This window comes from Leptonychotes weddellii, chromosome 4, assembly GCF_054177405.1.
Source record: "Leptonychotes weddellii isolate Sample4059 chromosome 4, ASM5417740v2, whole genome shotgun sequence".
In the NCBI taxonomy this organism is placed as follows: Eukaryota; Metazoa; Chordata; class Mammalia; order Carnivora; family Phocidae; genus Leptonychotes; species Leptonychotes weddellii.
Window position 1 is genome coordinate 22,629,955 of NC_138372.1, and position 14,708 is coordinate 22,644,662.

A 14,708-nucleotide genomic window follows, 5' to 3' on the forward strand; every position below is an offset into this window, starting at 1 on the left:
TTTGTTGTGTGACTTCACAGTTCTTCTCACTAACAGGGCAGAAGGTATTTCTTCTTCCTTTGACTTTACTTTTGGCCATGTGATTTGCTTGCGACTATTACAGTGGGGTAGATGTGACATTGTGCCCGTTGCAAACCTAAGCCTTAAGAGGTTTCATATATTTCCACTTTGGTTTTTTGTACTTTTGGCATTGTCATGAGAAGAAATTGGCCAGGCCAGCCAACTGGTCCCGGGACAAAGATACGAGACCATGTAATAACACAACCACCCCAGAATCAACTGACTGCTAGGTATGTGAGTGGGCCCAGGCAAGATCAGCAGAGCTGTCCTAACAAGCCCAGCCTAAATCAGACAACGCATGGGCTTGTGAGCTAAATAAATACTTATTGTATAACATTATTTTTTGTAGTTAATTGTTATACAGTGTTAACAACATTGTAATGAGCAAGCAATTCACTGAATCGTAGTCAATAAACATTAATTGTTCAATCCACACAAATAAAGCAATGACATACCATTGCATTTTTGTAAGATTGGCAAAATTAAAAGGTCTGATAATATTAAGTACTGACAAAAATGAGAAGTAGTAATTGATATATACCATTAGTGGGAGTTACACTTAAATACCAGGTGACATGGTTCTGGCTATTGAGTTGCAAGTGTAAGTCCCATGGGTGAGGCATCCAGGAAAGCTTTTTTTCCCTCTGATAAAAAAAAAGAAGACAGGCTAGGTTGGTAATTGTCTTTTGTCTTTTCCTCTTCTTCCTGCCAGGAATGTGGACATCAGGCTGGAGATGGGGCAACCATCTTGCAACATGAGGTGTTTTAATTTCATTAATTATATTTTTCATATATTAAATCCATTTGGTTCCTCCTCAAACCTACCTCTTCTTCTCCCCTGACCCCACCCCGGTTTCTTTTCTTGTGGATACTAATAAAGCAAAAGGAGAATGGCTAACATTTATGAAGTCCTTATTACATGTAGGTTTGAGTGCTATGTATACATCAGCTCATTCAATCCTCACAATAATCCTTTGAAATAAGAGCTATTTTTTGTTGCATTTTACAGATAAGGAAATGGATACAGAGTTTAAATAAATTGCCCAGGGTCATGCAGCTATTAAGTGGTAGAGCCAGAATTCCAAATCCAGCTACCTGGCTCTAGCATCTATGCTCATAACTATATGCTACTCTTGGGGCGCCTGGGTGGCTCAGTCGGTTAAGCATCTGCCTTCAGCTCAGGTCATGATCTCAGGGTCCTGGGATCGAGCCCCAAGATGGGCTCCCTGCTCAGCGGGGAACCTACTTCTCCCTCTCCCTCTGCTCCTCCCCACCACTTGTGCTCACTCTCTCTCTCAAATAAATAAAAATAAAATATTAAAAAAAAACTATATGCTACTCTTTATATCTTTTATCCCTTTGGCCATCTTAAACATACTTTTTTTTTTTTTTTAAGATTTTATTTATTTATTTGTCAGAGAGAGAGAGCACACGCACAAGCAGAGGGAGTGGCAGGCAGAGGGAGAAGCAGGCTCCCTGAGCAAGGAGCCTGATACAGGACTTGAACCCAGGACCCTGGGATCATGACCTGAGCCAAAGGCAGACACTTAACTGACTGAGCCACCCAGGCGTCCCTTAAACATACTTATTTTATAGTCTGTTAGATTTTTATTCTATTTTCTAAAATTGTTGGTGTTCTGATTCTTCTGTTTGTTCTCCTCCTGATTCTTCTTTATAAAGAACGATTTCCTGTATGTTTTAACATGTTTGATGCACATTCAGCAACACCGATTGAGCATTCAGCAACACCGATTGAGCATGTACATGAACATGAACATTGAGCATGAACAGCAAGTGCTGTTCAAGGAGCTGGGGATACATAAGTAAAGCAGGCAAAGTCTCTGCTCTCTTACCTTAAATTCTAGTAGGAGAAAACAGACAGCAAACAAATAAGGGGATAGAGAATGGGAACGGGTGATTATATAGGGTGACAAAGGAAAGCTGTCTGATAAGGTGACATTACAACAGAGACTTGAAAATATGAGAATGTGAGCTATGTCTATATCTGGGAGAATTCCCAAGCAAAAGGAATAGCAAGGACAAAGGCTGCATGGCAGGAATAGGCCTTGAATGTTCAGGAATCTGCAGAGGTCTTTATAGCTGGAATGCAGTGTAGGTGGGTGGAGCAGAGGAGATGAGAGCAGAGAGATACCTGGACAGGGCGGATGCACATCAGGTAGGGCCTTTGAGGGCGCGAGAACTTTGAGGTTGGATGGGGAGCCTCTGGAGGCTTTTTTGTGGGTCATAAATTCAAAGATGGTATTTAAAACTATGAGACTAGATGGGCTCACCTAGGGAATAGTGTAAGTAGAGAAGAGGTCTGAGCTCTGAGGCCTGGGGCATTCCAGCGGTAGGGGAGGAAAATTTTTCCTTGACCTTCTTCCTGGCTCGGTCTGGAAATTAAACTGACAAAGACAAATTAACATGAGAAATGCATACCAATTTACTTAATAGAAGTTTTACATGACACGGACGCCTTTATAAGGAAATGAAGACCCGGAGAATCAGTTAGACCTGAGCATATTTTTATGCTAGGTTCCATGAAGAGTGGACAGTCGTGGAGGAATATGGTAGGTTAAGGAGTATGAGATGAATTTAGTAACTGGAGAAGCCCGGCAAAGCCTGTTTGTGCAGATTCTTTTTAGCGTCCCTTTGTCTTCGAAGATAAGGATGCTCTTTCCTCTGGGTATAAGGAGGGCACCTCTCATCTGAGGGTTATTTTAGTTGCAGGGGAGAAGGGAGGAGGAATCAGAGTGCCCTTTCTGCTTCTGCTGTTTTCTCAAACTCCTTCAAAATATTCACTACACCAAGGTGCCATATTTTGGGGTAGCATGTCCTGAATCCCCCAGCACTTGGAGGCTAGGAAAATGAAGAAGGAGACTGAGAAGGAGCGGCCAGCCTATGGGAGAAGAACACGGAGCAGTGGTGTCCTGACATCAAGTGAAGAAAGTGTTTTAGGATGAAGAGAATCACCCCCTGCCTCAGTAAAATGAGGACAAAGAAATGACCATTGGATTTGACATGCAAGTTACTAATGATGTTTTTAAAAAATGACTGGGTGCGCCTGGGTGGCTCAGTCGTTAAGTGTCTGCCTTCAGCTCAGGTCATGATCCCAGCGTCCTGGGATCAAGCCCTGCATCAGGCTCCTTGCTCGTTGGGAAGCCTGCTTCTCCCTGTCCCACTCCCCCTGCTTGTGTTCCCTCTCTCGCTATGTCTCTGTGAAATAAGTAAATAAAATCTTAAAAAAAAAAAAAAAAAAGATTGTAATGGATGGGGATGACCTGGTCGAAAGAGAATGGGAGAAGCAAAGACAGCAAATGAAAAGGGCAAACCAAAAGACTCTCTCCGGGCGCCAGTCGGTTTAGTGTCCATCTCTTGATTTTGGCTCAGGGTCGTGGGATCAAGCCCTACGTCAGGCTCCACGCTCAGCGTGGAGTAGGCTTGAGGTTCTCTCCCTCTCCCTCTCCCTCTGCCCCTCCCTCCTCAAATAAAGAAATAAATAAAATATTTTTTAAAAAAACCTCTTTCAATGAATTTTGTGTGAAGGAAGCAGAGAAATGAGTAGTAACCTGGGGCACCCGCTGGCTCAGTCAGTGGAGCATGAGACTTTTGATCACAGGGTCGTTGAGTTTGAGCCCCACATGTGGTGTAGAGTTTACTTAGAATAAAATAAAAAATATATATATAAAAAAGAAATGAGTTGTAGCCAGAGGTGGATGTGAAAGCAAGGGAGGTTTTGTTTGCTTGTTTGTAAGATAGGAGATAATAGACATCATGATGGTACAATATTGGAAATGATGCACTTTATATAAAGAGGGGAGGGCGCCTGGGTGGCTCAGTTGGTTGAGCGACTGCCTTCGGCTCAGGTCATGATCCTGGAGTCCCTGGATGGAGTCCCACATCAGGCTCCCTGCTCGGCAGGGAGTCTGCTTCTCCCTCTGACCATCCCCCCTCTCATGTGCTCTCTCTCTCATTCTCTCTCTCTCAAATAAATAAATAAAATCTTTAAAAAAAAAAAGAGGGGAATGATTTTGAGTTCAGCATAAGCAGAGATTATTTCCCACATGGCTTGGGTCCTGAGAACACCCCTCCTAAGCAGTTTCGCATTTGTTTCTGCCGGGTGCCCCATGGGCCCCACCAGCCCAGGACTAATTTCCTTGTTAAATTTTCACCTTGAGGTTTCTCACATCAAACGGGTAAAATAAATTTGGATTCCAGAACCTCAAAAAGCACAACCTTGGGTTTGATACTCACCTGGGTACTTTTGTTTTTCTTTCCCCAACGAAAGCCCCGCAAAGACAAACTTGTTTTTTTCCCGGGATTTATGGGCAAAGTTTACTAGTCTTTCTTCATTAAGGTCGTGGTCCTTAGAGGCTTCCAGCTTGTTACGGATAAAAACCTGAAGCCGTATTACTGCTCCAGCTCCGCACCTTCCCCACTGCTGGCATCTAGGGATTTCTCACTTTCTTGCAAGCCCAGCCATACATTTAAAACGTTTGGTTATATTTTAAGGGGGAAAAGAACAAAAGGAGAGAGGGAGACAAGCCATAAGGGACTCTTAATGATAGAGAACAAACTGAGGGTTGCCGGAGGGAGGTGGGTGGGGGATGGCTAGATGGGTGATGGGTATCAAGGAGGGCACGTAGCAGAAGGCCTGATTCATAGAAGATGCTCAGTAAAGGTTGGTGACTGAACAAATAATTGGCCAAAAATCACATAACTAATAGTACAGTACTAAGTGATTCTCTGTGTCTTGGAGACTTATATTCTCTAAGAAGAAAGTGGTTTTAGTGGAAATAAGAAAGCGGTTTCAGTGGAAATAAGAAAGCAGTTTCTGATGGTTATTTCGGTTGACTGGGCCAAGGCGTGTCACTTCGGTTTGGTAACCACGTGTCTTTTCCTCTCCAGAATGGAGATCTCCTCTCACCAGTCCCACCTCCTGCAGCAACTGAATGAGCAGCGCAGGCAAGATGTCTTTTGTGATTGTAGCATTCTGGTTGAAGGGAAGGTCTTCAAAGCGCATCGAAACGTATTATTTGCTAGCAGCGGCTACTTCAAAATGCTCCTTTCTCAGAATTCAAAGGAGACAAGTCAGCCAACCACAGCTACATTTCAGGCCTTCTCCCCTGACACTTTTACAGTTATCCTGGACTTCGTCTATTCCGGCAAACTCTCTCTCACTGGTCAGAACGTCATAGAAGTGATGTCAGCCGCTAGCTTCCTTCAGATGACTGATGTCATTAGTGTATGTAAGACCTTTATTAAATCTTCACTAGACATTAGTGAGAAAGAAAAAGATCGCTATTTCAGTCTCTCCGATAAAGATGCCAATTCTAATGGTATAGAACGTTCCTCCTTTTATAGCAGTGGCTGGCAAGAAGAAAGCAGTTCTCCGCATTCTCATCTAAGCTCAGATCAAGGAACAGGTATAATAAGTGGAAAATCTTGGAGTAAGTATAATTACCATCCAGCCTCCCAACGGAATACTCAACAGCCTTTGACCAAGCATGAACAAAGGAAAGATTCCATTAAAAAGTCCAAACATTTGAGGTTGTCACAGCCTTCTGAAGTTGCCCCTTACAAGTCAAGCAAACGAGAAGCACGAACATCAGATTCTTCCAGCCACATTTCCCAATCTGAAGAACAAGCACAAATTGATGCTGACATGGACTCTACTCCTGCTGGCTATCCGTATGGTCCAGGATCTGATGTCACATCCAGAAGCTTTCCAGGTATCCAAAAAAAAAAAAAAAAAATCAGTCCCCTTATTGAGGTTCTAAGTCTCTTGTACAAATCAATCCTATTTCAACATGCCCTTACTTTGAAGTGTTATGGGCAGTTGAACCAAGTGATTTTTCTTTTTTAAGTCATACCCCTCTAATGAAATTTATTTCATAAAACATAAATTTAATTTCCAATTAAAAATAATATTGGATAGGGGCGCCTGGCTGGCTCAGTTGGTAGAGCACGCAACTCTTGAACATAAGGTCATGAGTTCAAGCTCCACATTGGGCATGGAGCCTACTTAAAAAAAAAAAAAAAAAAAAAAAGATAAATTGAATAACAGTCAAAACAATAGAGTTCTGGGACGCCTGGGTGGCTCAGTCGGTTAAGCGTCTGCCTTCGGCTCAGGTCATGATCCCAGAGTCCTGGGATCGAGTCCCATATCAGGCTCCTTGCTCAGCAAGGGGCCTGCTTCTCCCTTTGCCTGCCTCTGTCTCTCTCTCTCTGATAAATAAATAAAATCTTAAAAAAAAAATTAAAAAAAAAACAAACAATAGAGTTCTGAGTTTCTTTTTTTTTTTCTTTAAAGATTTTCTTTATTTATTTGAGAGAACGAGAATGAGAGAGAGAGAGCATATGAGAAGGAGGAGGGTCAGAGGGAGAAGCAGACTCCCTGCTGAGCAGGAAGCCCGATGCGGGACTCCATCCTGGGACTCCAGGATCATGACCTGAGCCAAAGGCAGTCACTTAACCAACTGAGCCACCCAGGCGCCCGAGTTCTGAGTTTCAAAGCCCAAGATTTTCCCAACCTGTGTCAGCAGATGATTAGATTACTGTTAAGCCTTTATAGCTCTTTTCTAAATGGTTCAATCCCTAAGATGCATATTTTTACTTTAAATTGTATATTTTTTTCTGAGTATTCACTCAGGAGGAGTATTTTTTTTTTAGGAGGAGTATTTTTATACAGAAAAGTTAAACAGAGCAACCATGCATATTTACAAAAGTTCACAGACCCAAGACTTAAAGAAATTGGACTACATCTGATTTTATTGAGATATAAAGACATAATTTAAAAACCACACACAACCCATAACATTAACACTGTAATCCTGTGTGTGCAACAACAGCTGGAAACATCTCATTTTTATGATAGTAGTAAAATGCAGAAAGATTATGTAGGTTATTGGTTTCAGTAATCCACCCCTCAGCGCCATAAGACTGGAGTAGAGAACAGGAATTAGAATTGCATGTCATACAGGAGTGCCTGGGTGGCTCAGTCCGTTAAGCAGCTGACTCAGTTTTGGCTCAGGTACTGATCCACAGTTGTGGGATCAAGCCCTACATCAGACTCCGAGCTCAGTATGGAGTCTGCTTGAGATTCTCTCTCCCTCTGCCCCCCCCCCCCGCTCACGCTCTCTCTCTCTCTAAGTAAATAAATTTTTAAAAATCTTAAAAAAAAAAAAAAAATGCATGTCATATAGTTCTGCCCCAATTAGTCAGGTAGCAAACTTGCTTAATAGTTTACATGTGAATTTAAAGGGAAATTATAAGATGAAACTCCTACAGAGTACAAGATTCAGATTATATATTTAAAATTGTTTTTATTTTAGGAAAATTTCAAACATACACAAAAGGAAAGAGAATAGTATAATTCACCTCCATGTACGCCTTACCCAGTTTGGACAACTTCCTATTCACCGCCAATATTGTTTCATCTGTATCGTTAACTCCGCACGCCTCCCTTTATTATTTTTAAGCAAATAGCAGACATCATAAGTTTTCATCTGTAAGTATTTCAGAATGTGTCCCTAAAATGTAGTCTTAAAAAAGGGGGGAGGCTCAGCCAGTTAAGCATCCGACTCTTGATTTCAGCCCAGGTCATTATCTCAGGGTTGTGAGATCGAACCCCACCTCCGACTCCATGCTAGGTATGGAGCCTGCTTAAGATTCTCTCCCTCTGTCTCCCTCTACCCCTCCACTCCCCTAAGAAAATACCAAAACAAAACCAGGACATGCGACTCTTGATCTCAGGGTTGTGAGTTCAAGCCCAGTGTTGGGCATGTAGCCTACTTAAAAAAATAAAAATAAAGTTGTCTTAAAAAAAAAAAAAACGAAACCACTACAATACCATAATTGTACCTAAACAAAATTAACAGTTCCTTTTTTTTGTTTTTTAAAGGTTTTATTTATTTATTTGACAGAGAGACAGCGAGAGAGGGAACACAAGCAGGGGGAGTGGGAAAGGTAGAAGCAGGCCTCCTGCTGAGCAGGGAGCCCGATGTGGGGCTCGATCCCAGGACCCTGGGATCATGACCTGAGCCGAAGGCAAACGCTTAACGACTGAGCCAGCCAGGCACCCCGTCACATAAATTTTTAAAAATAATTTGGTTGTAGATAACATACTTTAAAATAAGAAGCAACCAGCTGGATCTTTACTAATTGCATTTTCCTGTAGTACTAACCTGAAAATACATGAAATTGTATCCTATTACAGAGCTTACTGAAAGTCCTGCTGAGCTCTGATCATTGACCAAGACATACAGAAACAACAGAACAAAAATGAGAAATCTTTGTTGCATTTTAAAACTTCAAAAGAGTGATCTTTTCTCTCTTTGGGCTCTGTACTTTGATAATTCTAGGTTATGCAAACCTAACTTCAATAATGAACAGCTGAGTTTAATGGCTATTTAATTGATGACGTTTGCCTCCAGTCCTAACATCTTGAGTACATGAGTTTTATTTTGTCTATTTTTTATTTTATTTTTTTTTAAGATTTTTTATTTATTTATTTGACAGAGAGATAGAGGCACTAGTAGGCAGAGAGGCAGGCGGAGGGAGAAGCAGGCTCTCCGCTGAGCAGGACTCGATCCCAGGACCCTGGGATCTTGACCTGAGGAGAAGGCAGACGCCTAACCGATTGAGCCACCCAGGCACCCCGTGTTTTTTTTTTGTTTTGTTTTTTTTAAGATTTTATTTATTTGCGAGAGAGAATGAGAGACAGAGAGCATGAGAGGGAGGAGGGTCAGAGGGAGAAGCAGACTCCCCGCCGAGCAGGTGGCCCGATGCGGGACTCGATCCCGGGACTCCAGGATCATGACCTGAGCCGAAGGCAGTCGCTTAACCAACCAAGCCACCCAGGCGCCCCAGGCGCCCCGTGTTTTATTTATTTTTTAAAGTTTATATATTTTTTTACTAGCCTCTACACCCAACATATGGCTCAAATCCACAATCCAGAGATCAAGAGTCACATGCTCTAATGACTGAGCCAGCCAGGCGCCCCTTGAATACATGAGTTTTAAAATAAAAAATTAAATATCCTTGACATTTTTTCACCTTTAAAAGTATTACAAGTGTACGAAAAAGTAGAGGCAAGGGGATAAAAATATGTAAATAAGGGGCACCTGGGTGGCTCAGTCGTTAAGCGTCTGCCTTCGGCTCAGGTCATGATCCCAGGGTCATGGGATCGAGCCCCGCATCGGGCTCCCTCCTCGGCGGGAAGCCTGCTTCTCCCTCTCCCACTCCCCCTGCTTGTGTTCCCTCTCTCGCTCTGTCTCTCTCTGTCAAATAAATAAATAAAATCTTTAAAAAAATATGTAAATAAAACACATTACTAAAAGCTGTAATATGAAATACTTTTGGGTTGTACCTCCAGTTCTTTTGTTTTTGTCTTTTTTTTTTTTGTATCTCCAATTTTAAAATCCAGCACTACCTTTTTACATTTCAAATCCAGTGACTCTACAACACTGAATGAGAAGATAAGCGCGAGAGTCTAAATTTACCCCAACTTTATAAATCTCCCAAGTGCTGCCGTTACAGTTCTGGACTCTGGATTGCATGGACAATTGAGTCTTTTTTTTTTTTAATTTATTTATTTGAGACAGAGAGAATGAGAGAGAGAGAGCACATGAGAGGGGGGAGGGTCAGAGGCAGAAGCAGGCTCCCCGCCGAGCAGGGAGCCCGATGCGGGACTCGATCCCGGGACTCCAGGATCATGACCTGAGCCGAAGGCAGTCGCTTAACCAACTGAGCCACCCAGGCGCCCGACAATTGAGTCTTAATAACCTTTCTTCCTTCTCCTTTTCTCCTGCCTTTCCAAGATCGGACTCACCAACTCCTTTGGGATTCCTCATGTTATTAGAATTGTTGTGATGAACTTTCCAGTGATTTAATCAAACTGTCTCCTGACAGATGATCTGCCCCGGATGCGGTTCAAGTGCCCATACTGCACACACGTGGTGAAGCGGAAGGCGGACCTGAAGCGTCACCTTCGCTGCCACACGGGAGAAAGGCCCTATCCCTGTCAAGCCTGTGGGAAAAGATTTAGCAGGCTGGACCACCTCAGTAGCCATTTCCGAACAGTACGTACCTGATTTTTCATCATTTTCCTTCTTAGGAAATGTGTGGGTTTATCTGCTGTCAGATAATCTACTTTACTGAGGGAAATCTTTTCAAACAACTCGGCTGTATTAGAAATTTTTCCGGCTTAATGCTTTTACTTTGCACATAATGCAGAATTTAATATAGATATATTTTTATTCACCCTTGAGACCTTTAAGTAGGAGATACTCTTTTGAATATCCATTTTATTTTTTAAATTATTTTTCTATTTTTGGAATATGCATTTTAGTTCATTTAAAATCGAATACGTTTTTATGTACTGGTCTTGTCAAGAGCCAAAGACAAGGTAAACTAAAGACATCTGAACCTCCAGGTCAGAATCACCACTGCAGATGCTCCGCATCTACTAGTGGTTCTTGAATGTTTCTCTGGTGGGATCTCGGTCTGGTTTCTGCTGTCCGTCCTCTGGCCCCTGTACCCCCTTTCTAGTCTTTATCTATAGTCTCCTCAAGGAAGGGAGCAAGGTGGGCAGTAGAGCCTCTTCCAGTCAGGGACGGGACCGTCAGCGGTCAGGAAGATCTCAGGGAATTTGCTCCTCAGTGCTCTGGCGGGCGGCTGAGGTAGGGACGTTCGAATTACTCTGCTGTTCGTCTTGAGGCAAGAATGTTTTCCAAAATCTGTGTTCTATTACTTAATACTTCTATTCCATTTATATCAGCCCCTTTTCACTTTAAAGGGCAGTGGCTTACTGAAGGGGATTTCTCCATGCATTACTCTATACTTAGTTAGCAAATACATACTGAGCACCTATGTGCCCGCCCCTTTTCTCAGTGCGAGGTGTCTGCAGGTGTTCTCAGTGCCAGGAATCTCTGCCTTCATTACCCTTATGAAGCTAGGTTTTTGTTTCTGTTTTGTAATTAAAAAGAACCTTTTATTATTACAAAAGCAATGAATATGCATTATAAAAGGTAAAAATAAGAAAATAAAAATACTTTATTTTCACCACCCAGATACTACCATTCTTTTTTTTTTTTTTAAGATTTTATTTATTTATTTGACAGAGAGAGACATAGCGAGAGAGGGAACACAAGCAGGGGGAGTGGCAGAGGGAGAAGCAGGCTCCCTGCTGAGCAAGGAGCCTGATGTGGGACTCAATCCCAGGACCCTGGGATCATGACCCAAGCGAAGGCAGACACTTAACCAACTGAGCCACCCAGGCGTTCTCAGATACTACCATTCTTAAGACTTTATCACATGCGGGGCACGTGGGTGGCTCAGTCGTTAAGCGTCTGCCTTCGGCTCAGGTCATGATCCCAGGGTCCTGGGATCGAGCCCCACATCGGGCTCCCTGCTGGGCGGGAAGCCTGCTTCTCCCTCTGCCACTCCCCCTGCTTGTGTTCCCTCTCTCGCTATGTCTCTCTCTGTCAAATAAATAAATAAAATCTTAAAAAAAAAAAAAAAGACTTTATCACATGCATATGTAGGGTTTTTTTTAACCAAATTAGATCGTACTGTTTGTGCCTGCTATCATTAGTGAACAATCTCTACCTTTCCATCTCAATAAAATTTTATCTAACATCCAGTTCAATTTCAAATTTCCCTGTAATCCCCCAATACCTTTTATAGCTTGTTTGTCCAAACCAGTATCCAATGCAGGATCCTGTATTATATCTCCTTAAGTCCCTTAAATATGTTTTTAAGAGAGCATAGTCCTCCCTGCCCCCCTTTTCATTTCCATAACACTGACTTACTGAAGATATCAAGATAATTATTTTACAAAATAACCTACCTCTCGATTTCTCTGCTTGCTTTCACTGGTGTCATTTAGCTTGTTCCTCTGTCCCCCTGCAATTTCTATAAACTAGATGTTTTATCTAAAGGATTAATGGAAGGGCGCCTTGGTGGCTCAGTCGGTTAAGTGTCTGCCTTCAGCTCAGGTCATGATCTCAGGGTCCTGCTGGGATCGAGCCCTACGTCAAGCCCCTTGATGGGTTCCCTGCTCAGTGGGGAGTCTGCTTCTCCCTCTCCTTTTGCCCATCCCCCTGCTCACACACACTCTCTTTCTCTCTCAAATAAATAAATAAAATCTTTAAAAATAAATAAATAAAGGCTTAATGGATTCGAGGTAAATACTTTCAGCTAGAACACATCAAGGATGAAAGTATTTATCTCATAATGTTTCACATTAGGAGACACATAATATCTGTTGGACCCATCATTCATATTGTTAAGATTGGTCACTAAGTTAGGGTAATGATACTGTGATCCCGCCATTGTTCAGTTAAAGGTGCCACCTTGTGATTAGAAAGGAATCTGTGTGGAGCTATGTTGGCATTATGCTACTATCCATTTCCCCATCAACCATTCATTTAATGGTATTAATATCAGTTGATAAACTCTGTCCAGATTATTAATTTTACTTGGGTTATAGAATGATTTACTAATTTTATCATTTCTTTTACATTATTAGCTAGAATTCTATAAAGTAAAACTTTCCTCTATCACCTGGGACTATTCAGTCACTATTACTTTGAAATACAGTTACTACAGGAGAAACAGGATAAATATTTAATTCTTTCCCTTTAATTATCAATTTTCAAAGTAAAGAGTTGATTTAATAGCAGTTTCAAATGGTAATATGAATTTTTTCTGGCTTTGTTTTTTTTAAAATAGCATATAGTCTCATGAATTTTCATTGGTTCATTGTGTTTGGATCTACAACAATTATTATTCTTTCTGATACTCAGATTTTTAGTTTTGTCCAGTGAGGACAACTTGAAGCTGGTTCTTGTGTCCCTTTGTCATAACTCCATTACATATTCAAGGTGGCCTCATTCTCTGGCCCTCAAATTTCCCTAGGCTCACCTTGTATTTTCCCTGTCACAAACCTGGAATCAGCCATTTCTTAAAGGACATTTGGTTCCTTTTAATGGGGAGTAAAATTAGAAACCAAACTGGGGCGCCTGGGTGGCTCAGTCGGTTAAGCGGCTGCCTTCAGCTCAGGTCATGATCCCAGGGTCCTGGGATCGAGCCCCACATCAGGCTCTCTGTTCAGCGGGGAGCCTGCTTGTCCCTCTCTCTCTGCCTCTGCTTGTGTTCCTGCTCTCGCTGTCTCTCTCTCTGTCAAATAAATAAATAAAATCTTAAAAAAAAAAAAATTAGAAACCAAACTTTGGTTACCTGGGGTGCTCCCTTTTACTAGGGGGTCATTCCTCTTACATTATTTCAGTGGACAGAGCTAGAAGATATGTGTTTTTTGAATAATGAGTTTGTGATGATATTTTCAATTTTAACATTATAGTGTTTCACTTAATTTCTTTGACTTAGTAACTGTATTGGAATCGAGGGGCTGGGGGATAAACACAAATCTGTGCCAGAACTTTCTAACAAAAACAATACCACATATGATACCCATAACATTTCTATCTCGGCAGCAATAAGGGTACACTAAAATTGTGTACTTTCAATATTTACTGATTAATATGTCAACGGTTCAGCAGAAAATAATAACTATACTGAGTTGTAGTCCCATACGTTTTCTTTTAGATATTTTACCAGACTGCATTAGTTTCCTTGGTTGTTTTTTTATTTTTATTTTTTTTTGCTATTTGTGTTTGGTGGCCTACTTCCATATTGTTCTATCTAAATGAATATGCCATAAATATTAATTCAACATTATAAAATTGTAATGGTTTTTAGAGTAGAACCCATAATCTGCTCTGAGAGCTGTTAAAGTTGTTTATTAGGAACTATAATTATGTAATTATTTATCAGTTACAATTTTTTCCTAAAGCACTTCACACATATTAACTCATTTGGTCCTCACAACCTGAATTGTATTCTCATTAGTAAGATGGAAGCAGGCAGAGATAATTATAGGCTGATATATAGCAGAACCACCACGGGCGTTATTAGGACCAGTGTTCATTTTGATTGTCAGGCTTCCATTCTGTTTGGGTGGTGCCTATATACCTTATGAGTTGTTAAATACTTTGCCTATCACCCTGGAAGCAGGTTTATATTGTTTTCAATTACTTGTTTCAAGGTACATGGCTAGTAAATGACAAAACAGGGCTAGAACCCAAGTCTTCCTGTTCCTAGTCTAGTCCTCTTTCTGCAGGATCTTTCATTAATAGAAGTGGCAAATAATCCTTCTATCCAAAAATATGTTTTGATAAATTTAAATTTGGGACAATATATTTTTCTCTAGCTGATAACAGTAAATTAACACATGAAATGAGGTTTCTCCCTTGCCAGAATTAAGGTATAAAAAGTCCTTAGAATAGTGATATATTTAGTGTTTGCAATGATTATTATTCTGGGAAGGTGTCCCTTGTTACCTCAGATATCAAAATATTGTTGGATTAAGGGATGTGTGAAATTATTAAGAATGTGTTATTAATCATAAAAACGGTATAGCCATCATTTAGAGAAAGGTGGTGTTTATTTGTGATGTCAATTTATCACCAAAACCTGTGATCTTTTTCTGATAATTAGATGTTAATTTAATATTAGTGCTTGGCTTTGGACATCTTAAGTTTATGAACTGGTACCTAGATATCCAACTGTGCTGCTTTTGAAAAATC

At 41.1% G+C, this 14,708-nt stretch overlaps 1 protein-coding gene across 4 annotated transcripts in view; it reads left to right on the forward strand.

The window, feature by feature from the left end:
- ZBTB8A (zinc finger and BTB domain containing 8A) overlaps positions 1-14,708 on the forward strand; it is a 61,187-nt gene that overhangs the window by 41,914 nt on the left and 4,565 nt on the right. For all 4 annotated transcript variants that reach the window (XR_014144788.1, XM_081818024.1, XM_081818025.1 and 1 more), the window contains 2 exons: positions 4,969-5,792; positions 9,973-10,142. Coding sequence is in view for 3 of the 4 variants with exons in the window: in XM_081818024.1 (XP_081674150.1) it covers positions 4,970-5,792; positions 9,973-10,142 (993 nt within the window). In the remaining variant the exon portion in view is untranslated. The remainder of the gene's footprint in view (positions 1-4,968; positions 5,793-9,972; positions 10,143-14,708) is intronic.